The sequence below is a fragment of the Colossoma macropomum genome, unplaced genomic scaffold (genome assembly GCF_904425465.1).
Source record: "Colossoma macropomum unplaced genomic scaffold, Colossoma_macropomum, whole genome shotgun sequence".
NCBI lineage: Eukaryota > Metazoa > Chordata > Actinopteri > Characiformes > Serrasalmidae > Colossoma > Colossoma macropomum.
In genome coordinates, this window is record NW_023494785.1 from 40392019 (window position 1) to 40417493 (window position 25475).

Genomic DNA, 25475 nt, shown 5'->3' on the forward strand with positions numbered 1-25475 from the left:
GGTTCTTTAGTAAAGGCAATGGTTCTATTTAGAACCACAAGTTCTATATACACTCTTTAAAAAGATCGTTCTTCAGATTTTAGTAAAGGCAGCGGTTCTATTTAGAATCACAAGTTCTACATAGAAACATTTTGCTGTTGTCAGAGGAAAACCTTGTATCTCCATTTTTGCCGTTTTTCAGTTTCTGACACAATTTGAAAATGCCTGTTGCCCTTTACATTATGTATATATAATGTATATATAATGTATATCTCATGAAGAATGGACCAAAGGAACGTCCCAAAATTACTTGGAAAAAAGACTGGTTCCATTGACTTACATTAAAAGTAAAGTAGGTTTTTTCCTTCTCCTGTAAAGTTACCATTTTGGAGATACGAGTTTTTCTTCCTTTGCATGCTTAAATGGTTCTTTGCATGGTGAATAGTTCAAAACAAATGTCTTTCTGTTTATTTTAAAATTAGGTTTTTCAAACTAATGTCCAGCTGCCACATGTTGCCCACTGACTTCTATTATAGCTATGCAAGAAATTAACAGTGTTACATGTTTGAACGAACCCAATATTACACAAAGCTTATAAAACAAATAAAAAAGTGCAGTTGTGTCCAAACATTTGTGGCCGAATTCCACATTTCAAACATATTATTTTGATTTGGGGTGCAAAAAAGTAAGTGAAAACCTTTTAAAAATAAAATATAAAATACTTCATTTTTGATTAACTTAAAAAATAGTAATTGTGGTATGTGCAAAAGTTTGGATGCCCTTGCAGTTGTAAAGTCTCAAAATCAAATTAACTTGTTAGGGCTTGATCAATTCTTTGGGCAGGTCAAGAACTGACTAAGAACTGACTGGCTAAAACTCAACAACCATGGGCTCCTCTAAGCTGCTGTCTGAGGATCTGAAAATAAAGCTAATTGATGCCTTCAAAGCAGGGAAAGGCTATAAAAAGATATCAAAGCACTTCCAACTCAGAGTTTTCACTGTCTGAACTGTCATTAAGAAATGGCAGTTAAGGGGAACTGTGGAGGTCAAGGCCAGATCAAGGCAGTGTAGGTAGAACTGCAGCCAGAACTGTTCATATGCTGCTCAAAAAGGCAAAGCAAAACCCCCACATGACAGCAAAAGACTTGCAGGAACGTTTAGCTGATACAGGAGTGGTGGTGCACTGTTCTGTGCAGCATTGCTTGCACAAACATGATCTGAATGGAAGAGTCATCAGAAGGAAACCTTAACAGTGACCTCTTAGAAAAATGAACTCTTTGGCCATAATCACCAATGGTATGTTTGGAGAAAAACGGAGCAGCATTTGATGAAAGGAACACCTTGCCAACTGTTAAGCATGGCAATGGATTTATTATGCTTTGGGGTTGTGTGGCAGCCACTGGCACAGGGAACAGGTAAACAGGAAGGATGGGTAAAAAGTCCTAAAATAAGAACAGAGGGACTCGTAGCTGGCTACAAAAGGTGTTTGCAAGCTCACTGAAAAAAAATGCTTAAAGATTGTTTTAAATTCACTTGATTCAAATGTGTACATTGTCTTCATATCTTACGTTACATCATCATAATTACTATGTATAAGTACTTAATTAACTTGCTTAAGTTCAGCATTTTTTCAGTGCTGTGATATCTGCCAAAAGGGGGCATTAATGATGTATTATTATGTCCAGACTTTTGCACATAAATACATATTTTGGGAACTTGAAGCCTTGAAGCATCCAAGGTGGCTCCTCATGAAGCAAATTGAGGACTTTGCTATAAATGGCTAAACTCACCAGTGATAAACTACCACCTACAAGCAGGCAAATAGACTGGAAACAAAACACTAGACAGTGATTTAATAAAGGCCTTGATTTATGCCTTTTAATTTTGTTCTCTTTTTAATTTATGAGGTCCTGAATGGAATTCAATAAATTAACCAAAACCATGTGACTCACTCCCTGGGTCGCACAGTTTAGGTTGAAAGACAGAGAAATCCAGAATGATTATTTGTTACAATTTAATCAGTGTTTACAGTTATCAGTACTACATCATTATATACAGTAATCAGTAAATATATAAAAGATGGCTTGCTAACATAAATTATTTCAGATTTATTGGCAATTCACATCACATGCTCATTCTTCTGAAAACACTTAATCACAGCACGGGTCATATCTGAAAGGAAAAGACACACACAGACACACACACACACACTAATGAGAGTCTGATATTAACATTTAATTAATTTTCCAGCGCTTTTTTCAACCTAATGTCCATCTAACACAGTTGTATTATTCCATCAATTAACACGGACAATAATTTTGACACCTTTCCCTGCACTTAGAAATGAACACAAAACTCACTGACTTGAAACATACTTATAATACAGTATTGTGTATAAGTGATTAATGTTCCAGTCAAAACAGCCATTAAGTATAAGTCATTCATTTTTCAGCATCATTAAACAATCAGGAAATATATATTTAACAGATAATTACACATAAGCATCAACAACTAAAAATAATATCTGATACCAAAATTACTTGGAAAAAATTCTGGTTCCATTGACTTACATTAAAAGTAAAGTAGGTTTTTTCCTTCTCCTGTAAAGTTACCATTTTGGAGATACGAGTTTTTCTTCCTTTGCATGCTTAAATGGTTCTTTGCATGGTGAATAGTTCAAAACAAATGTCTGTTTATTTTACACATAAGCATCAACAACTAAAAATAATATCTGATATTTCAGTATTTACTGTGTCCACTCTTTACCTTTATTACAGCTTCCATTCTTTTCAGGAGACTCACTTTCAGTTTCTCAAAGAAATCTGCAGACACACCTTCAAAGTTCAGTCTTAGAGGTTGGTTGCACTTTCTGCTTCTTGAGTTTGGGATTTTGAGTAATTTTCCATTAAATATATGTTTTCTGCTTTTTTCCTGACACTGAAAAATGAGTAACTTGCATTTAATGGCCATTTTCACTGGAAATTGAATAAACCAAAGGGTAGTCACAGAATTCGGCAACTGTCCATTGACTTCTACACTATATGGCCAAAAGTATGTGGACACCTGACCATCACACCTTGCTTGTTGGACATCCCATTCCAAAACCATGGTCGTTAATATGGAGTTCCCCCTCTTTACAGCTATAACAGCCTCCACTCTTCTGGAAAGGCTTTCCACAAGATTTTTGAGTGTGTCTGTGGGAATTTGTGCCCATAAAGTCAAAAGGGCATTTGTGAGGTCAGACACTGATGTTGGACGAGAGGGTCTGGCTCACAAACGACGTTCTAGTTTATCCCAAAGGTGTTCAGTGTGGTTGAGTTCAGGGCTCTGTGCAGGCCACTGGAGTTCCTCCACACCAAACTCATCAAACCACATCTTTATGGAGCTTTTGTTGTGCACTGGGGCTCAGTCATGCTGGAAGAGGAAGGAGTCTTCCCCAAACTGTTGCCACAAAGCTGGAAGCATAGAATTGTCTGAATTGTATTTGAAAGCTGCATCACACTTCATTAGAATTATAGGGCCCAACCCCAACAGCCCCAGCCTATTATCCCTCCTCCACCAAACTTTGACACCATGCATTTCAGTAGTGGCATCCACCAAAACCAGATTTGTCCATCAGACTTCTAGACAGTGAAGTGTGATTCTAGAGCCAGTAACAGAACATAGGTGATTTTGCTACATGCTTCAGCACTCGGCAGCTCCACTCTGTGAGTTTTGTGGTCTATTGCTTACTGGCTGAGCTTATGTTGCTTCTCAATGCTTCCATTTCACAATAATAGCACTTACAGTTGACCAGGGCAGATCTAGCAGGGCAGAAATTTCATGAATTGACTTGTGGCAAAAGTGGCATTCTATAACAGTGTGTCGATTACAGTCACTGAGCTCTTCAACACGACCCAGTCTACTGCCAGTGTTTGTCTATGTGACTGAAACGCTTGTACTCAATTATTAGGAGGGATGTCCACATACTTTTGGCCATAAATGTTTCTTCATGGATTCTTTAGTAAAGAAAATGGTTTTACATAGAAATAACAGAGACCAGAACCATTTTCAAAAAGATTCTACCTAGAACCAAATACAACACGTTCTCCATCAATCTGAAGAACCATTCGGCATGCAAAGAACCATGTAAGCCTCCTGCACCCTTAAAAATATGGTTCCTCAAGGGCTAAATAGAACCATGAGTTATATAAAGAACCATATTATGTTCAATTGGTTGTTTGCATGATGAAATGGTTCTTCAGATTGATGGAAAATGTGTTGTATATGTGAAAATGGTTCTATATAGCACCAAAAAGCGTTCTTTTGTTATGATGTCAAGCTTGTAGCAATAGAACAGCCCTTTTTGGTGCTATATATAGAACCATTTTCAAAAAGGTTCTATATAGAGCCATATACAACACATTCTCCATCTGAAGAACCATTTCTTAATGCAAAGAACCCTTTGTGTGTGTATGGTTCTTTACACTCTTAAAAATGGTTCCTCAAAGGTTCTTTAGTAAAGACAGTGGCACTATAGAGAACCATGAATACTCAAAGAACATTTTGCATGATTAAAGCGTTCTTTGCATCGTGAAAGGGTTCTTCGGGTTGATGGAGAATGTGCTGTGGATGGTTCTATATAGAACCTTTCTGAGAAGGGTTCTACATAGCAGCAAAAAGGGTTCTTCTATTTTCGTAATGTCATTCTCCATCAATCTGAAGAACACTTTCAGGACGCACAGAACTCTTTAATCATGCAAAGGGTTCTTTGAGTGTTCATTGTTCTATATAAACCATTTTCTTTCCTAAAGAACCCTTGAAGAACCATCTTTTTTAAGTGTGTAGTGTATTGTAAGGTTTTGAGTCAGTGAGTGTTCAGTTTGTTCCTAAGTAGAGCAAAACCATGTCAACAGGCAGCAGATAGAGATCAGGATGAAGAACGCTGGAGTTCTCCTTTAATGTTTAGTGTAATGATTAATGGACTGATGGGGCAGCACCAACACTCCTTCCATGGCCTGCGCCAATCATCTCTCACCTGTCTAATTCCTGATACACATCCGTCTCTCCTGTGGGCTTTAGGTCCTGAAGGAGGGGAGGAGAAGGGCATAAAGGGATAAAGAAGGAGAAGAGGATTCCAGATTTATGGTTTGGCAGAGGTTTGTGCTGGCTCATCTGTTAATATTGCTAATGTAAGACTGACAATAAAGAGAGGGCTGGCACACAAACACCCCCTCACACATCCACACACACTCGACAGACTGTAGAACCTGAAATAAAAGTCCTCTTGGAAGAACAGTGATAACTCACCATGTAGATTGCACCATGTGGAGGTGACTATGGGCGAGAAAAACAGAAAGAAAGCACAAAAACAGTTAACGAGAGACTGGTGAAAGAGAGGGGTGAGCAAATGGTGGAGGCAGAGACACCCACACCAGGGCAGGCATGTCAAACTGGGGACCTTCCGGACCAAAGAGCTGCGGAGATTAGCGTTTAACCTCATCTAACACTCTGAAATCAGTTCATGGAGGCCTTACTAATTAGCTGATGAGCTGAATCAGGTGTGTTTAATGAGGCAGTGTGTTGAAGTCTGCATTGTTTTGGCCCGCGAGGACTGGAGCCTGACACTTGTGCGCTGGGGTCTGACCAATATGTCAATTTTTGACACTAATCTAATTCTGAAGCTAAAAAGGACGTTCCATCCCCGCTTTAAATTATGTAACCATGCAAAACAACAATTTGATTTTTTGGTTATTTTTAGTTTTTTAAAGTTTGACATGTTAGGATCTAAATTGTAATTCGAAGCTGCATTACGTTTTCTGGATCTTATGACCAGAGACGTCTCTGGAAGAGATGTGTAATTGCAGACAACATGCGGAAGAATATTCTGTTTTGTGGGTTGTGCTTCGGACCCCTTCCCCGAGCGGATGAATCTGAAGATTGTGAGCATGTTGAAGAATTCAAAGAGAACTAAACTTGTTGAAGGATGTGTCTTCATAACTTTATCAGTATAATGATAAATATAATGTTGATTTTGAGACCTAAACGTCGAGCCAAACCTACTTTTGTGTAAAGGCTTGTGACACCTCTGACTTTTAAATTATTATTTTAAGCTTAAAAGGGTGAATCAGCGTTCATTTCTGTTCTGAATGCAATATTTGAAGCTAAAGTCCACTTTGTAGGCCTTTTTGGCCTACGTTCTCCAATGGGACATACTTTCTTCAAACTGTTGTCTCTCATTAACATATACACTAAAAAAAAGGATTCTGTAATTTTTTAAATTTTTCATGGAAATCAATGACATGTCTGGGCAGGACTCAATAAATATAAACATTGTAGTTCCAGGGTAGAGCTACCCAGCATTCTTTATGGTTTTATGGGTTTTACTTAGTTAGCCAAATCAGCTGCTAGTATTTTTTGATATGTTCATTTTCGCTGTAAAACCATCTGCAATGTGTACTTTACAAACTTAGTTCACATATTTTTTCCACATTCCACATTTATTCGCTCTGTCTACAGTTCTTTAGTACATATTTGAGTTTTTATTTGCTGTCTGAGCTTTTGAAACGTAATATTTAAGAAGCTGTTACGGTTGTAGCCTACTTGATGTTTTGCTCATTCTTTCCTTGACGCGCAGAAACTTCGTCAAGGATCGAATCCCACGTCTTCTATAGTAATTTTTTGTTGAATTCCAAATGACCCTGAGCTCTGCATAAAATTGTGGAGGCAACAAGAGAGGAGAAAATGAATCTAGCTGCATAGATGACGATAACAGCAGGCTAACTAAGAATAAACGCTGGCACAAGCAGCTGTTTAAACAGCTGTTATATTGTCACTTGAGAAAGTGACAATATGAAAATCTACCAGCTTTGAGTCGGCCTCCTCTCTACCCGCCTAATAGACCATCTTCTGTTTTATTTTCTTGTCCACTAATCCGATGAGATCAAATTTGTTGTTCGACATGGTCATGTGACGCAGTATTGTTTTTATGATTGGCTGTTTGAGGGAACTTTACCGAGTTGAGACTATACTACAGTTGCGGCTGAGTTTCGAGTGAGTTGCAGGGCAGCCTTATTAATACTGGCTGTTTGTGCGGCCTTTTTTGCCAATACTAAGAAATGTTAATGGTTAACTTTAATATTGGTTGATATTATCAGCAAAACAATATATCGGTGATGCTCTAATACACAATCTATTCACCTGTCTCAGATCCTCTGGGTTTTCGTAGATGTTCTCCACTTCTCCAGAGTAGTGCGAGAGGGTGTGCTCCACGTCTACATCTACACACACACACACACACACACACACACCACTGAATTAATTTTGTGCACTTCACAGCCTCCGTCCATCATGGCTGACAGTATTCAGATCTATTGCGGACATACTGGAAGGAAAAAAAAAAGACAAATGACAGGACTCACTCCGGCGAAGGGAGCAACGGCCCAGTCTCCATAGCAACACCCCGACAGCCACGGCAATCACAGGCACCAGAAAGAAGAGAAGAGAGAGAGAGAGAAAAAGAGCAGATGGCACAATGCTACCCCCTGGAAGTGAGATAAGAAAAGCAGAGAGAGGTAATGTGAGCAGTCAGGGGCTCCCTGCCGCGCTCCTGCAGGGCCAACACCGTTTGGTGATTCCCCTGTTCAGAAACGTCTGATTCATTTCAGTGGTTAAAGCAACTGGCCAGTAATCAAATATGCCCAAAGTAGTTGATCAGCCAAGACATGTTCGGTGTCTGAAGTTTGCTTCTTTAGTTGTGCTAATGTTAATTGCTAATGTTAATTGTGCTAATGCTAACTTGATTGCCTAAATCATTACACACTTGCCTCTCAAACTGTGTTGAGTTTGTGTCTCTAATAGACTTGCTTTTATGGTTTTGGTTTCATTCTAAACAGTCAGAACCGGTGATGGGAACCAGACGTCTGAAGTGTTTAATGCCTTCAAAGCTCCCTCACAGAGCGTTATTCTATGAAATGGTTGTGAATTTGTTGCCTGATGCCTCAGACATTGTTTTATGATAGCTTTAAGAAAGTCTAAGAGAGATACAACAGGGATACAACAGGGGGAGCTGTATCTATCTATCTACCTATCTGTCTGTCTGTCTCTCTACCTATCTGTCTGTCTATCTGTCTGTCTGTCTGTCTGTCTATCTATCTATCCATCTATCTATCTATACATTGCAAGACACATTATAGACCAAAACAATTTTCTTTTTTTCATGATATAAATTATTGTGATTTTGCTTTACACACACAAGAAGCCTCACATATTCCCTGATAGCACAGTGGGCCAATTTTTGGCAAAGCTGGTGGTCCACTGACGTTTTGCTCAGCATTTTCCGGGCGGCCCACTTGTTGTTAAGCAGAGTAACTGGTTGTTAAACAGTGTCAGCAACAGCATTTTCAATAAAATCATTTTATATCAGGCCTAGTCGTTTTTTTTCTCTCTCAGTTATTTGTAACATTTGTCTTAGTTCTAAAATCAAAGGCTGTGCACATTTAAAATCTGTGTGAGGAGATTAAAAACTAGTTAGAGCTTGTGTGCAGGACAGTAATTTGGGTGGTCCAAGGGTGGACCAGCATTGGCGTTACAGTCGGCAGGGTGCCGACCTAATCAAGCCAGTGGACTGATATTTGCTCGCTATCTATATCACATACTATATAATGATTCATAGCATATTTATTAGAGAAATTAAAATGTGTTTCCCCTTTTACATCAGCTTATATTCTTTTCAAAAACTTGGTAAATTTGAAAGTGTTACAAGTAAATATAGCATTTGGAATTAAACTAAAAAATATTTAACAGAAAACTACACAGAAGCCTCAACAACCAAATTTTATGTATGAGTATACCTACACATATACATATATACACGTGTTTACACACACAAACACACATCTGTTTACATCTCAACCACTGAAATATGAAGGAATTTCGAAAAATCTATGGAATTCCTCTGTGAACTCTTGAAGCTAAAGCATCTTGAAGCCTGTCTATTGACAAGCAAGCAAGTGGCTAAAAGCCTTCATTACTGGTTAGCTACATTAGCCTCATAGCTCCAGTGCAAAACTACACCAAAACATGTTTTGACTGATTGATTTGTGGTAAAATTACCACAGTTTTTAGCCAAATCATCTCTTAATGAACAGTACTTGTAAGCATCTTGGCACAGGAAAACTTTAAATGTGGCCGCTACTGTGGTAAAAAGTCTCGGGTCACTATGTGTGGGGGTGTAGTTGCAGCACTGACCAGCAGGTGTCAGCAGAAAGCCTGTAGAGTCTGTGGTGGGGCTGGTAGGCCGCTCGCTCACACAGCAAGGTCGCTCTTTATAGGACAGGCAGGAGAGAGCAGAAACTGAGATTTACTCACTCTACTTCTGTAAAAAATAAAAGGAGCATCTGTGCTCCAATGTGTTAAAAAGCTCCTGAAGAAACCAAACTCTCAGGTATTGTGAATGGAAAACCCTGAAAAGCAGGCACAGCAGAGAGGGAGGGATAGAGAGAGGGAGGGAGAGGAAGAGGGAGGGAAAGGCATTACGTAATGCTGCTGTCCTCAGTGTATTCAAATTTCCCCCAGTGCCTGTGATGAGGCGATAAGCCTAAACTGGATTTGCATGCGGGCTTGAACTGACATCATCCATGCAAACAGAGCCGCAACGTTTGGACATGTCGTGTTTCAGCTTCTTTGGAAGATGACTAAGGAGATAAAGATGTAATATTAGCCCACTGATTTGAGTCACATGGTCATGGAATCTGCTTATTAGCTACAAGACTATAAAACATGGGCCTTAAAGGGGAACGCTACCAAATTTTCAAAAATTCAACATAATTAAATGGTTGAGATGTAAACAAAGTCATTCAGAGTGGTTTAGTGTGAAATGTTATTAGATTAAATGGTTACGAATACACTGCCTGATATCTGATGCGCTGTTTTATGATAGTTTTGTGATAAAGTTTTGGCTTAAAATGTATTTTGATCCATTTATTTTCATCTATTCATGGTGGAGAGGTACATGTAGGGAGCTGTAAGGCAAAATAGTCCCCAAATAAACCTATATACATCATCAATGCTACATCTAAAAACTCAGACGATGTGTGTAGGTAAGTTAACTGATGGTTTTGGACAGTAAATAAAATGGCTATATTTGTGTTGTAGACATGGTGACCCCTGGTTCCTATCACCACCACTGTAAAGAAGTTTGAGTCAGTAAGTTTCTCCACAATGAACAATTTCACATCAAACCACTCTGCATGACTGTTTACATCGCACAGACTGAATTATTCAGGAATTTCAAAAAAATTGGTGGAATTTCCCTTTAATCAATACTAATGGCAGCAGATTGGCCGTAATTGATGGTTTGAGTCACGGTGGATGAAGTGGTTTCAGAGTGTGACCTGTCTGATGAACCGTGGAATTCCACGGCCTGATCTGATAGAAGAATGATGGTGATTAGATTGAAACCGATAGTTCAGTCAATAACGCTAATATTGCTTATAATGTAAAAATAAAAGAAAGCCAATAGCCATCAGTTAGCATTATGAGAATGACATCATGCTAAATGCCATCCAGCCACCATTCATTGTTAGCAGCATTAGTATGTTTGGGTACCCTTAAAGGGGGATTCCACAGTTTGTTTTGGCACCCCCGGCCAGATTACACACTTTGTTGATTTTTTAAGTGAGAATAAGTGAACACCTCTACAGAGAACACACGCAGGCACATTTTAATGCACAATTACTGTTTATTTGCTAAATTTAACATATTGTGGAAAAAAGTAATAAAATGTGGCCTGTGCAAAAGTTACGGCACATTTTATAGTCTGTTTTTTTCCAATATGTTAAGCTCGACAAACAAAAATAAACCGTGCACTACATTTTGCAGGAATATGTCATATTTATGTGTTCCCTGTAGACGATGTGCTAAAATATTTTCACGTAGAAAATCAACAAAACACGTTATTTGATCAGAAAAACGTATCAAGTCAGAATTGTTCACAGTGATGGTGAAGGAACCAGACATCTGAGACTTTAATGCCTCTAGAAGCTACTGCACAGAAAGTTATTACATGAAATTGTTATGAATATGCTGCCTGACGTCTAAGACATTGTTTAACAATAACTTTGAGATTTCAGCCTAAAACATACTGGACATTAAAGAGGTTCATGGCGAAGAGGCACATGCAGAGGCACTTACTTTTTCAGATCTACTGCTACTTTACCAGCATCATTTGAAAACTCAGAAGACTCGTGTTGGTTCACTGGTGGTTTTGGATAGTAAATAAAATGTGTATATTTGTGTTGTAGTCATGGCGACCTCTGGTTCCCATCACCACCACTGTAAAGACATCTGAGCCTTGTCTTTAATGTCATAGTAGATATGCTGTCTTTGCTCACACACACACACACACACACACACACACACACACACACACACACACACACGTATTTTATCTCTATCTTGCTCCATCAATCCCTGACATTTATAGTATAATGTTTATCTACGGTATAAATTGAAGTTAAAAATCTGCCAGATAAAAATTGTTACAGTATGTAAAATACTGTCATGTCATGTTTCGCTGCCCGTACATTTGTACTGCAGGCATTCTGTCTCCAGTGCATAAGTAAACTCACAGCCACTCCACATTTGGTTGATGTTAGGGGGCCAAGCATTAACACGTCAATGAATATAACTTCAGAAACTGACCGTGTAGAGTTCAAGGCTGAGTTGAGTAATAGTACTGCATTATGTACTTAAATAATTGTACTTCATTATCATGTATTAACTTATTTATTAGGTATTAACTTAGAAGATTTACACTTTGATTGAATATTATTGAATTTAAATAACACATATACTCAATTACATTTCCAAGAGATAAACACACTTTTTACTCTTTATATTTTCATTTAGACCTTCAAAGTCTGTATTATAAACCTCTAAAATGTGGATTCTTTTTCTCTTTCTCTTGCTAACCAGTGTACTGGAATCTATATAGTGTTTATTAAAGCACTCAACCAAATGTATATAATTGTAAAATGCAAATGCCATCTATCTATCTATCTATCTATCTATCTATCTATCTATCTATCTATCTATCTCTGTAAACTCCTCTTCCACTCCTAGAAAATTGACTGATTTCTCTTCCTCAACTTATGGTCTTGTGAATCACTGACAGACAAAAACTGGACTTTACAAATCAGTCTGGTCAGTCTGATCCTGTTTCTGATCCTTTTGCTAGTCAACCTTTGAAGTTATTTGCTTTAGAGAATAAAGCCCTAAATTATAATAATGTCAAATTTCTGAGTGGTGTATGACGCTGTATAAATTCACATTTTAGGTGAAACAAAATGCACAATTGCTTGCAAATTTCCATAATACGCCAACATTAGCCAAAAAGCCCTCTTTGGTATTTATAGGCAGCAGTATCCTGAATTGCCAACCGCAAGCTATCTTTACCACAGTACAAGTTAGGTAATACTGCATTATGGCTGCACAATATGTCTTTGTTAAATGTTATTGAAATATTGGCTTTTGCATTGTTGACATTGCAGACATCAATACTGTAACATTTGCAGACGGCTGTTTTTGGTGTGCAGAGTATGTGACCGGAGTGGATCGGCAGACATTTCTGCTCTTCACTCAAAGCATTCTATAATCACTCCAGCTCCACTCCGGGTTTTCTATTTCTCACTCATTACTCAGACATCAGAGAAAACTCGTCCATGTCCGCCCCACATGATTCATTCTTATGAAATTTTGTTTATGTCTTGAACGTAAGGAGAAGACACCACACGCTTCGTTTCATTTTGATGTAATTTTTGTATGTTAAAGTATGTGGCTAAACGAAAAACTAGTTTGTGCTAATTCTGTGCTTCACAGTTTTTTTTATTTGGCGGGTTTAGGCTTGAAACGCCAGAAAACTGCCAAGGGTAAACAAATGCACATCATTTTAACACAATCTTTTTCATCGTTGTCGACGTCAGGACTAGGTATATGTGCAGATTTTGTTGTGATCGGTGAGAACTTCCAGTATGTAGGTCTGCTGAACAGTTCTGCAGCCCAAACGCTGTGAATGAAAGGCCGTTGTGTGCTGCCACATCCCTCATGCCACGCAGAGGTAGTCAGTGCGGAACAAAGGACTGGCTCATGGGATGGAGCAGCATTAGAGTGATTTTGGATGGAGAGAAAGACGCTCTGACTTTCTAAAAACACTTCGTGCTCTGCAAAATCATGCTATCCCGCTCCTCACTCCGCACCACTCGCACAGTCTGGTGCTGTGAACATGCTCAAACTGCTCTACAGGTGATTAGACACTTGCAAGTAATTTTTATCACACAGATGTCTTTAACTATGTTGTTTTAAAATTCACTTGCCATCAACATATCATAAAGGATGTCATATGCTGTATATCGTGAGTTGTCATGACAGATTTTGTTCAGTAATACTATAAAACAATAAGTGCGTTTACATGCACTCAATAATCCAATCATAATCAGATTTCTGCAGTAATCTGATCATTCGATCGGTCATGTAAACAGCACACTCTGATCAGAGTAAGGGCTGGAAATCCGAGTAAGAAATCTGATAAAGAGGCTGGATTTTAGCTCAGTAATCAGATTTCTCAGTGCATGTGAACTCTTACTCTGATTTCTTTCGTATTTCTCCATCTGCACACGTGCGAAAACAGACGCGAGCAGCATCGCCGTGAGATGCAACAAATCACTTTTGGAGCATCGCTGAAACTACATGCTTGACGAAATTAAAGAAAGTTAGAATTTTATGTTACGTTTACGTCACGTCTATTTCTGTGAGATTACTGGCTGGTTGCAAAGCAGAAATCTGATTACTGTCTGACTCGTGTAGACCCGGAGTTTCACATTATCTTATTACTCAAGTGCATGTAAACGCCTTGATTAGATCCCTCACAAAATCTGATTTTCTGCAGTTATCGGATTATTAAGTGCATGTAAACACATTCAACGTTATGGTACCATTACTGTTAATTGTCATCCCAGATGTCATAATGTGTGATGTCATGATGACTAACGAGTATATTTAGCAAAAATATGCATGTGACATAAGCTGTCACAACATAAAACATTATGACAGCTGTCAAGACAATTACTGGTAATGGTTACATGACACTTTTTTTTTTATTTTTTTATTTAATTTAGTCATATCTAATTCCACCTACTAGTTAGGACTCCCCCGGTCACATGATACCACCAAAGCTAGGAGGGCAGAGACTAGCATCACCTTTCTCAGAGACCTGTGAAGCGGCACCGCACCTTTTCCGAACTGCTGCTAACGCAACATCAATGGACAGCTGAATGCATTTGGAGGACAGTGCCAACCACCAGCTCTGTTACGTCAGCTAATGGATGCCAGAGTGATGAGGGGCATCCTACCCACCCAGAGAGAGCGTGGCTAGTTGTGCTTTCTTGGACTCTCTGCCTTGGACGGCTGTAGCATTACCAGGGATCGAACTTGAGACAACGTTTAGATGGTTGCGCCTACATGACATTGTTATATTACCGAACAAAATTTGTTATGATATGTTTATGGCATGGTTATGTAGTAGACTTCAGGTAAAGTATTACCAAACACCTCAGTCGTGATGCTTAACATGGACACACTGTCACTGATGCACAGCTCTCATCAAGCTTTTTTAGAGCGAATGGTGCCACCTTGTAGAGAATTTCCAGCCTGCTAAACATGAGTAAGTGAGTTACAAGGCAGTCCAATTAAGGTATTTCCGTCTGTATTGTGCATCCTGTCCTACACTGAATAAACTTAGATAACTAAATAATCTAGTAAATGTAAGTATCTAATAAGTCAGAAGTGACAGTGAACTTTCTTACCTGGAGGGGGCAGTGTGACGTTGTACGTGTAACTTAGCGTTTGCGAGTTATCCAGCTCCAGTGTGCAGGTGTACTGGCCGGCCGTCTCAGGGGTGACCGGGAGAGATAATGAGACGGTCAGCGTGCCTATCTTGGCCTTCATTGGTAGCTGAATGTCAGGCCGCTCTACATGGGTCCACTTCGCCTGCTTCACCTGAGAGCGCTCACAATACTTACAGGTCAGATCCAGAGTGGAAGAGGAGATCTTCTCAGACCCTGAGTGAGAGAGAGGTTAAAGAGACAGAAAAGGAAAAGGCAGAGAGAGAAACTACAGATGAAAGCAGAAATGACTTTTTGTATCACATAATGGATACGTTTATTTTTAATAAAAGAATTTGATGTATTATGTAAAACTCGTGTGAGCCAGGAATGGCACGATGTTTAACATTTTCCCCTATATCTTCCACCTCAGTAATAACAAAAATATATACAGGTGTGTGACATCACAACCACAAAAAGCCAAGCTAGCCCTTTCATTGGTTAGGGCTTGGGCTGAACTGGGCTGAAGGCCTAATGTGTCATATAAACCAAGAGAATAATTAGGGAATCTCAGTGGAATCAACCACTCTTTCCAAAGACAAAACGCCACTCTAGATCTTCTGGAAGTCCCTGATACATCACTGACTTCAAATATAAATGGCAGCCTAACCATTAAGTTTCTGTTCGCTGTTAGAAATGGGAATCAACAGCATGCCAGGGCGGAGTCACAGCTACAAACAAGGTAAAATAAATGTTAACATCTCCAACAACCTTTAAATAAAAAAACCCTGAAATGTATGGCTGTATTTAATCTAGAAAGGCCAAAAAGTGCTCATGTGTTAGCTAACATACTATTAGAAATCCCATTAGGGGGCTAGCAGAAATTAGCTTTACCATAGAGGTGTTTCTTTGACTGCATTTTGAAAAAAAAGGCAGATGGGGTTAAACTGATGCGTATTCATTAGATGGGTGTGCAGCAGGCCAGGCGGAGCTGTGTGTGACTGATGTGTCGTGTCTTCTTACACTCAAAGTAGAATCAATCTTGGCCTAATTGAGCCCACCGGTTACCAAGGCAATGCTGTAGCCGCCAGCGTCGTTGCGGCGACTGGCAGCAGGTGTAATTACATATAATGACATCTGTAATGAGGCCTAGTAAAAACCATTACATTACCGAGCCAGAGAGGAAGAGGGTGTTTTGAAAGGCAAAGAAATGATGGTGAATGAAAAAGTAGGAAACATGTAAGAGAGGATCAAGGAAGAGGGAGTAATTAAGCAGGAGGGAGAGAGAAAGACTGATCGGCTGCTGTACGCTGGTCAGCTGTGATTGATTCCACAGACTGTGTAATTAGGAAACAAACTCAAGGCCGGTGAGGTCACACGGGGGGTGCCCTGGCCTGCCTGCGAGTGGATGTGGTGGGAGATGAATGAGCCTGTTAATGTGTTGGAGTAGCATCAACTTAATTTGTTGTGTTGCTAATAACACTACATCATTTTTCTCAATGACCTTCTTCTATTGTGTGCTAACATTTATGTTTTATAGGCTCTATATATGTTCTGCTAAACGTTCTGTCCCATAGTGCACTGACCCTGGGGGATAAAATGCTAATTAATTACCAGAAACTTTTTTGAGGTACGCCCCAGTGGCCTTTCTGCTAGTGGAATGGAAATTTTTCAAATCAGTATAATAAAATATTTCCCCCTGTAACTCATGAATTTGGACACTGTTGGCTCTGAAATGTTGGAACTGTGTTGAGCTGCTAGTGAGCAACGAGGGGTGAAGAAAACTGTTCACATCTCTCCACAAAGACGGCCTTGCCGAGATAAAACTGACAGCACTGTTACAAGGTTGCCAGGTCCAGAAAAGTTCCCAACATGACCTTAAAGTCCACCGACCAGAAGCTGAAACTAACATAATGTTGAGGATGGATTCAACTGCAAAAGAAAGAGGTTGTAAATTGTGCATATACAGTATGGTGTGAAAAAAAAAAGATATGCTTGAATAAAAAACTGGACTTAACCACGTCTAGGAGAAGTACCTGACATCAAATCTCAGACCTGACGGAGGTTAGTGAGAAAGAAGAAAGCGAGGTAGAGTTGCTTAAGCTTTCAATTAAAATTAATACTGAATTTAACAGAACTTAACTGAGAAAATATATGTCACTGTGACCAACAAATTGTCACCTAGCTTATTAAACATGACTACAGAACAAAATCACACTCTCTGATTGACCAGCTGAGACTGAACTGGTCTAAAATCTGTGTATTTGAATAATCCATTTATGACCTTGCAGCTTATCTAAGAGAGAGAGGAGACAGCACTGTTTGACTTCAGTACCTTTTCCTGATCTGTGTCTGTTGTAGGTAAATGGATATAATGTTTGTTATACTAGCTCTGTGTTTAATACAAATTACAAAGAGACAGATCTACTGCCTGAGAATAAATGAAAAGAAATGTAAACCATAATATAAATATGGATAATTTGAACAAGTAATGTAGATTTATTGGGGAGGGGGGCTAAATAACATTTAGAGGAGTCTAAAGCCCCCCTAAAACTGGTCTAGCGATGCCCTGACTTGTTATAAATGTAGTACTAAAAGACTAAATACTGTAATACTGAAATACTAAAAATGCTAAAGTTAGTTATACTAAACTTCCAACAAAGCTTGGATAAACAAATGAACAGGCGACAGGCGGCTACAGTCAGGTGGTCTAGCTTGCTAGCTTTTGTCTATGCTGGGTTAGCTTAAGCTTGCTAAGTTTCTCTGACACTGTTTTGTGTGGGCGGGGCAAGAGACGCAGCCTTGTGATTGGTGTGGGGAATGCTTACGGAAGCGTTACCCACTTTTACTACCGCGCAGTTTACAGTGAGGTCAGAGAAATATGGTAAAATACAGCAAACATTTATTAGACTTTGGGAACGTATTCATAAGACATACTTTGTACATGTATATTTTTGGGCCCAGAGTAAAAAAAGATTAACTTAAATATAAAGAAAACTCAGATTTAGGTTCCCTGGCACTGTAGTGCAGAGCTGTCTGAGAGAGAGAAGGTCACAGTAGGTATTCATTTGTGGTTTTCGGCCTTGTCCATTACGCACAGAGATTTCTCCAGATTCCCTGAATCTTCGATAATACTATGCACTGTGTGAAATACCTAAAATCCTTGCAATCCCTGACTGAGGAGCGTTATTTTTTTAAACTGTTGGATTTTTTGCTGATGCATTTTTGGCAAAGTGGTGATCACTGCTTTCTGATGTTATTTTCATTTTACCTACTGTCCCAACTTTTTTAATTGGGTTTGTTCACATCAGCTTAATTTTGTACTTCACTAATAAGCTTGAACCTATCACAGTGAACATAAGCTAATAAGTGATAATAATTTATAGCGACAGAATATTGCCCAGTCACAGTGCTTTGTGTGCCATTACCATGTAAAACGGTCAACGTCGTGGACTGGCCGAACACAGCATCGTCCAGGAAGACCTCGCACTGGTAGCGACCTGCATCCTCCAGCTTTGGCCTCAGGTGGAAGGAGAAGTTTCCTCCACCTTCCACGGACGAGGGGCCTAGCAACTGGAAATTAGACCTGTTATGCTTTTTGTGATTCCTCCAGCGGTCAAACTGGAAGACCAGCTCTGGATTCGAAGTATGCTGGTCTGGTTTCCACCAGTAGAGCCGCACGTAGTCGCCATAGACGGGAGGGCAGGGAAGAGTGACCGGTAAACGGGAGAGAGATGCCTTGCTGCCTGTAGAGTCTGTAGAGGAGTAAAGGGTTTAGGGGAGAGAGCGAAGTCAGGAATAGAGGCAGATAAAGAAGAAGGACACAGACATGGCAGAGAAAGATAATGAAGCAGAGTGGAGGATAACCAATAACATCCATTACTGTTCAAAAGTTCAGTATCACTTGTTCATATTAATACTTTTTGTTATTTTATTCAATAACTGCTTACACATTTTCAGGGGACATTGAGAGATTTAAAGTAATTAGCTATTATCTAAATAGCTTGCGCTTTTTGAACCAAGCCAACATACAATACAACGTACAGCGTTCATTCAAACACATTTGCTCCCATAGGAATGAATAAAGATATGCTCAATATCCTGAAACTGAATCATTTTTCTCATGAAAAACTCTTATTCCACCTCAGACATTATACATTATGTTGTCAAAAGTTTGTACACCCCTACCAACACCCTAGCAACCCACTGAAACACTACAGCAGCCACCTAGTTAAAGGCCAGTAACCACCTTGAAAACCATAGCAACCCCTAGCAACAACTTAGCAACCATTTAACAACCCCCATCAACACCCTGGAATACCATAGCAACTGCAGAGCAACACTTTAGCAACCACCTGGGATACCATAATAACAGCCTTGCAAGACCTTAGCAACCAGCTGAAATACCATTGCTATGGCATAGCAATACTTTAGCAACCACTTGGGACACCATAAGAAAGGCCAGGCAAAACCTTACCAAGCAGCTGGAATCTCATTGCTATGGCATTTGGGACACAATAGCAAAGGCCAGGCAAAACCTTATCTAACAGCTGGAATACCATAGCTATGTGATACCAATACTTTAGCAACCACCTGCGACACCATAGCAATGGCCTAGCAACACCTTAGCAACCCTAACAACAAGCTGGAATACCATAGTAACTACCTGAAATTACAATAGACACCCAATTAAGTTATCAAAAACAATCAGCTGTGTCCTGCAAATTTTACAGTTTCCCCCTTAGTCCAAATATAGTTGATAAACCAAGCTAATTTAGCAGTAATGTAAGCTTTTATCTCACCAGTTAGCACTAAACAAATACTCTGTTAGCTGTAACTGATTTTATTTTAAAAATAAAGAGTAGAAGGTGAATTTGACAAGAGTGACGGTGCGATACAAATATGAGGAGAGGGAGAAAGAGATGGAGAGAGGAAAACGAGTTAGCAGACAGTGGGAACGGATAGCGATGCAGTAGCTAACTATCATTTGATTAAATCCCGCACAATAATCCTCAGCGCCGCTAGTGGTTTTAGTGCCATTGTTGCGCAGACAGTCGCGCCAATAGAGCCTTGTGATCGTGAAAGTAGAGTCACACAAGGAGATCGAGAACACAGAGGCAGGAGAATGAGGATTATCTTCTTAGGCTTTAAGAAGGTTCCTCAGACACACTCCACTCGACATCCACTCTGATCCAGCAACTCGGTGAGGGACACTTATGCGTGTGCGAGAGTGAGTTAGCAAGTGTGCTAAAGTGAGTGGCACACTGGGGTTATTGTGTGGAATGCTTGGATGGTTTCAGGTGGAACCAGGCTGTGCTCTGAGTTTAAATGAGGTTGGAGTGGGTGCTAAATCATGTTGACTGTGACCGGGAGAGTAAAGAAAGACGGTCTTACCGTATTTAATGTTTGGAAATGTTGCTGCTTCCCTTGCTGAGGAAGAGATGAGAAAGAGAGAGAGTTCTTACTGAGACTTTTTAATGGTAATGTCTTTAGCGTTAAAGTCATCAAAACAGCAGCAATTGAAGACAATATAGATGGTAACTCCTTAACAATCCAGGTTTATTTCATACAAAGGCTTAATATTCAGTAATTACAGGGACTTCAATGTAAACTCATGGGGCTATTCTCAGGTTAAAGAAGTGTGTAATAAAACTGTTAAGGGGTTAAAGAGCTAAAGTATTGAGATATATCTTCTGTTACGTTCCACCAATGTTTCCAGTCTTCTTCTAGTACTCAGTCTTCTTTGCTCTTGTGATAGCGTGGCGAGCCACCATTAGCAGAGTTTAACGTTTCTGATCCTGAAGTCATATTCCTCATCAGGAATACAGGATGCTGTGCATTGCTGAGTAATCAACTGAGGTATATAATCCACAAGGGAGGACAATGGTCTGATATTTAAGCTGGTGACTGCTGATTTCCTGTTCAAATTTTACAGCCTGGAGATTACTGATCAGTCTTGAGAATGGGCGAAAGCCTGAAAGGACGAAATCCTGAACCCGTCTGCTTAAACCTTCAGCCTGGTCTTATGAAACGTTCTCCACCCGGCCATAATAACCGCGCTGATCCAGGGTGTGCTGACACCACCTTCCCTGGTGAAGTAACTTAAAAGTTGCACAAGGCAGATAGGAATGACAGTTGCAGTATGAGGGTGTTACTGAATTGAGTGGTATGTTAAGGTCAGGCCTTGAAATATTTAACTATACCCAACAGGACCTGACTGTTCACATCAAGTCCACATCTCCCACCTGCTTTTATTTTCTCTGTTCTTTATCCCTACTTTTATTACCTTTAACAGTTTTTAATCTGGCACTCTCGAGTCACTGGCATTGCTGGCAGAGGTGCCCATGAGGCCAGTTGGTACAGACAGAAATTTGGGTTATGACATAATTCTGATGAGCTACAATCAGGTTTGACCATAAATCAGTCAGGACACAGTCGGGTTCAGACAGAATTTTGTCAGGATACAGTCAGGATTTTGTCAGGATACAGTCAGGTTCAGACCGAATTTTGTCAGGATACAGTCAGGTTCAAACAGAACTTTGTCAGGACGCAGTCAGTTTCAGACCGAATTTTGTCAGGATACAGTCAGGTTCAAACAGAATTTTGTCAGGACACAGTCAGTTTCAGACAGAATTTTTTAGGACACAGCCAGGATTTTGTCAGGATACAGTCAAGTTCAAACAGAATTTTGTCAGGACACAGCCAGGTTCAGACCGAATTTTGTCAGGATACAGTCAGTTTCAGATAGATTTTTTTAGGACGCAGTCAGTTTCAGATAGAATTTTGTCAGGATACAGTCAGGATTTTGTCAGGATACAGTTGGGTTCAAACAGAATTTTGTCTGGACACAGATTCAGACAGGATTTTGTCAGGACACAGTCGGGTTCAGACAGAATTTTGTCAGGACACAGTCAGGATTTTGCCAGGATACAGTCAAGTTCAAACAGAATTTTGTCTGGAACAGTCAGATTCAGACAGGATTTTGTCAGGACACAGTCGGGATTTTGTCAGGATACAGTCAAGTTCAAACAGAATTTTGTCAGGACACAGATTCAGACAGGATTTTGTCAGGACACAGTCGGGATTTTGTCAGGACACAGTCAAGTTCAGACAGAATTTTGTCAGAATACATTCAGAATTTTGTCAGGATAAAGTTGGGTTTAGACAGAATTTTGTCAGGACACAGTCAGGATTTTGTGAGGACACAGTCAGATTCAGACAGGATTTTGTCAGGATACAGTCGGGTTCAGACAGAATTTTGTCAGGACACAGTCGGGTTCAGACAGAATTTTGTCAGGACACAGTCAGGATTTTGTCAGGATACAGTCGGGTTCAAACAGAATTTTGTCAGGACACAGATTCAGACAGGATTTTGTCAGGACACAGTCAGTTTCAGACAGAATTTTGTCAGGACACAGATTCAGACAGGATTTTGTCAGGACACAGTCAGTTTCAGACAGGATTTTGTCAGGACACAGTCAGTTTCAGACAGAATTTTGTCAGGACACAGTCAGTTTCAGACAGAATTTTGTCAGGACACAGATTCAGACAGGATTTTGTCAGGACACAGTCAGTTTCAGACAGAATTTTTTAGGACACAGTCAGTTTCAGACAGAATTTTGTCAGGACACAGTCAGGTTCAGACCAAATTTTGTCAGGACACAGCCAGGATTTTGTCAGGATACAGTCAAGTTCAAACAGAATTTTGTCAGGACACAGTCAGGTTCAGACCGAATTTTGTCAGGACACAGTCAGTTTCAGATAGATTTTTTTAGGACACAGTCAGTTTCAGACAGAATTTTGTCAGGATACAGTCAGTTTCAGACAGAATTTTTTAGGACACAGTCCGATTCAGACAGAATTTTGTTAGGACGCAGTTGAGTTCAGACAGAATTTTGTCGGGATACAGTCAGACATTTGTCAGGATACATTCAGAATTTTGTCAGGATAAAGTTGGGTTTAGACAGAATTTTGTCAGGACACAGTCAGGATTTTGTGAGGATACAGTCAGGTTCAGACAAAATTTTGTCAGTACACAAGCGGGTACAAACAGACTTTTGTCAGGACACAGTCGGGTTCAGCTAGCATATTGTCAGGATTTTGTCAGGATAAACTCGGAATCAGACAAAATTTTGTCAGGACAGTCGGGTTCAGACAGAATTCTGTCAAGATGCAGTCTGGTTTAGACAGAATCTTGTCAGGATACAGTTGTGTTCCGACTGAATTTTGTGGGGCTACAGTCAAGTTCAAGCATTTTGACAGACTACATTCATTCTATACAGTCTGACTCAAACAAAATGTTGTGTAGAGTTTGGTCTAGTTTAAAATTTCAGGCCCAATGAAAGCCCTAATTGAAATGAAGTGGCATCTCACCATTTACTGTCACATTCAGTGTGTGTTTGTACACACGCTTGCTGCCCTGGCCGTGAATGTGGATGCTGCAGGTGTAGAGGCCATTGTCCTTACGGCTGACCTGCGGCAACTTGGTGAGCAGGGTGCCCAGAGCAGGAACCACAGTTAGTAATGGGACACCTGCGGGCGACAGCCACATCCCACCGGCAACAGCATAGTAAGGAGAAACCTGAGCTGTCAACCTCACCGTACTGCCCAAACGGATGGAAGGAGCGGGAACTAAGGTCACTGAGAGAAACAGAGAGTTTTCAGCGTTACTGGAGTTGAATACGTTTCACCAGTTGAGTTTGTGTTATGTAATTTGTGCAGGATTTGACTAGCTGATTGGTACAGGATGACGTATATGTGTATATATTTCTAAAAATTCCTAAGGTGGATTGTAACAGGATTACTATTACTGAGGGACTTCCAGGTTTAGCCAATTACAGAAAATACAGATCATATTAAAATCAAGGACCACATTGGGAAGCACATTATGGTACCTCTCCTAGTAAAACTAATCCAGCTCCATGCACAATTTGTCAACTGCCCATTGATGAAGGGCTAGAGGATGGCTTATACAAATCACAGTTTTAGATGAGTATTTATGAGGGTGTTTTGATAAATCATTCAAATAATAAAGCTAAATTATACTGTTCAAAGTAATGCAGGTCCATTTTTAACCATGTCACATTATTGATTCACCAATGCATGAAGGAGAAAAAGCAACATGTCGCAATAGAACCACAATACTTTTTTTGTCCATGTCAGACATCGAGTGGATTACTAACATTTAAGAAGAGCCAGAAGAATGATCTTCTCTTTCAGCTTCATGTCTCTCCGCTGCAGCAGACACGAGTACCGCCCCCCGTCTGTTGCTGTGGCGATGAATTGCAGTGACACATCTTCGAATATCTCGAATATTCTGCCACGTGTACTGCTCAGGGGTCTGTCCACCAGCCCCCTGCTAGTGTTCACTGAGAGCAGTGATGTCCACTGTTTCTCCTCAGACCGCATCATCATCCAGGTGACCCGTTCGGGGAGTTTGACCGGTTCATCAGAGCAGGGCAGGGTGACTGGTGTACCCTCCTGCACCATGACCACATCTGTCCAGTCATTCGCTACAACTCACAAATTTTTGACATGCTTTATTAACAGATACAGGTTTTTTTTTATTTTTGTACACTATGGTTTACAATTTTGGAATCACTTGTTATATTTGTAATAATTTTCTACACAATATCGACTATTGTGTTGATTGATATATTATGAATTAGCCACCAAATGCATTTTTAGATGTTTTATTCAATATTTTAAGTTTGGGAACAGTCAATAAATGCTAAAAAATACTGTGTCTATTTACTACATTTTTGCTTGTCTGCCTCAAAATGTGACCACTTTTGAAATATGAGGGATTCTGTATATCGCTGTTGTCAGAAGAAAACCTTGTATCTCCATTTTTCAGTTTTTGACATAATGTGAAAACACCTGCTGCCCTTTACATTGTGTGTTAATTTCAGGATGAATGGACCAAAAGAAACGGCCCAAAATCACTTGGAAAAAAAGTCTGGTTCCATTGACTTACATTAAAAGTAAAGTATTTTTTTTTAAGTTACTATTGTGGAGATGCAAAGTTTTCTTTCGACAACAGCGATATACCTTTTATTGTGATTTTGTTCTGGGCGTTAAATTTTATTTTAACTTTAACTTTCTTGATGTTATAGCTATCTCAGTCACTCTGGGATCATCTATGGCTCAGTAAATAATAATAATTATCAATAATAATTTCAGGATTCGCATATTACCATTATTTATACAGGTATATACCACCAAATTGTTTTTATATTACTGAAAACATTAATTGGTGTTTCCAAACTTTCAAACAAGGTAAGCCTATTGAACAGAGAAACCTCCAAAACATGCTAGACTCAATCACTTTGGGACCAAAATTGGGCTCCCATATTTTAGAGCTATCTAACAGAAAGCCTGTCTTATTAATGGCTATTATATGCTCAAAATAATGACACGTTCTCCTTAGTGTACATGCCTTAGTATTATTATTATTGTTCTTAATATGCTTTTCTACAAAAACAGAACAGAATAGCAGTGCCTACCTCTGTCTGGTGCAGATGGAAGCATGAGACACACGTAAATGAGCACAAAACAAAGAGAATAAGTTCTCATACTGCAAAATTCTAGTGATGTTCTCAAACAGAGCTAAGTACAGTGGAGTGTGAACATCACGCA

At 39.6% G+C, this 25475-nt stretch overlaps 1 protein-coding gene across 1 annotated transcript; it reads right to left on the reverse strand.

Moving 5' to 3' along the window:
• Positions 1–1976: 1976 nt before the first annotated feature.
• Positions 1977–25475, reverse strand: g6fl (g6f-like). Its single transcript, XM_036594803.1, has 12 exons — positions 25343–25475; positions 24020–24349; positions 23211–23477; positions 20232–20267; positions 18266–18592; positions 14820–15074; positions 9208–9282; positions 7380–7502; positions 7159–7238; positions 5269–5295; positions 4997–5043; positions 1977–2151 (listed from the first exon to the last, which is right to left on the reverse strand). Exons 1-12 carry the CDS (start codon positions 25410–25412, stop codon positions 2130–2132), a joined length of 1659 nt encoding a protein of 552 aa, XP_036450696.1. The 5' UTR covers positions 25413–25475; the 3' UTR covers positions 1977–2129.

Excerpts from the sequence above, each read along its gene's own strand:
- g6fl (XM_036594803.1), bottom strand. The coding sequence starts at position 25,412 with ATGAGAACTTATTCTCTTTGTTTTGTGCTCATTTACGTGTGTCTCATG. Across the intron at positions 7,503-9,207 it reads CTTTCTGCTGACACCTGCTG|GGGGTAGCATTGTGCCATCT; the intron begins GTCAGTGCTGCA and ends TCTCACTTCCAG. Across the intron at positions 5,044-5,268 it reads CACATGGTGCAATCTACATG|GACCTAAAGCCCACAGGAGA; the intron begins GTGAGTTATCAC and ends CCCCTCCTTCAG.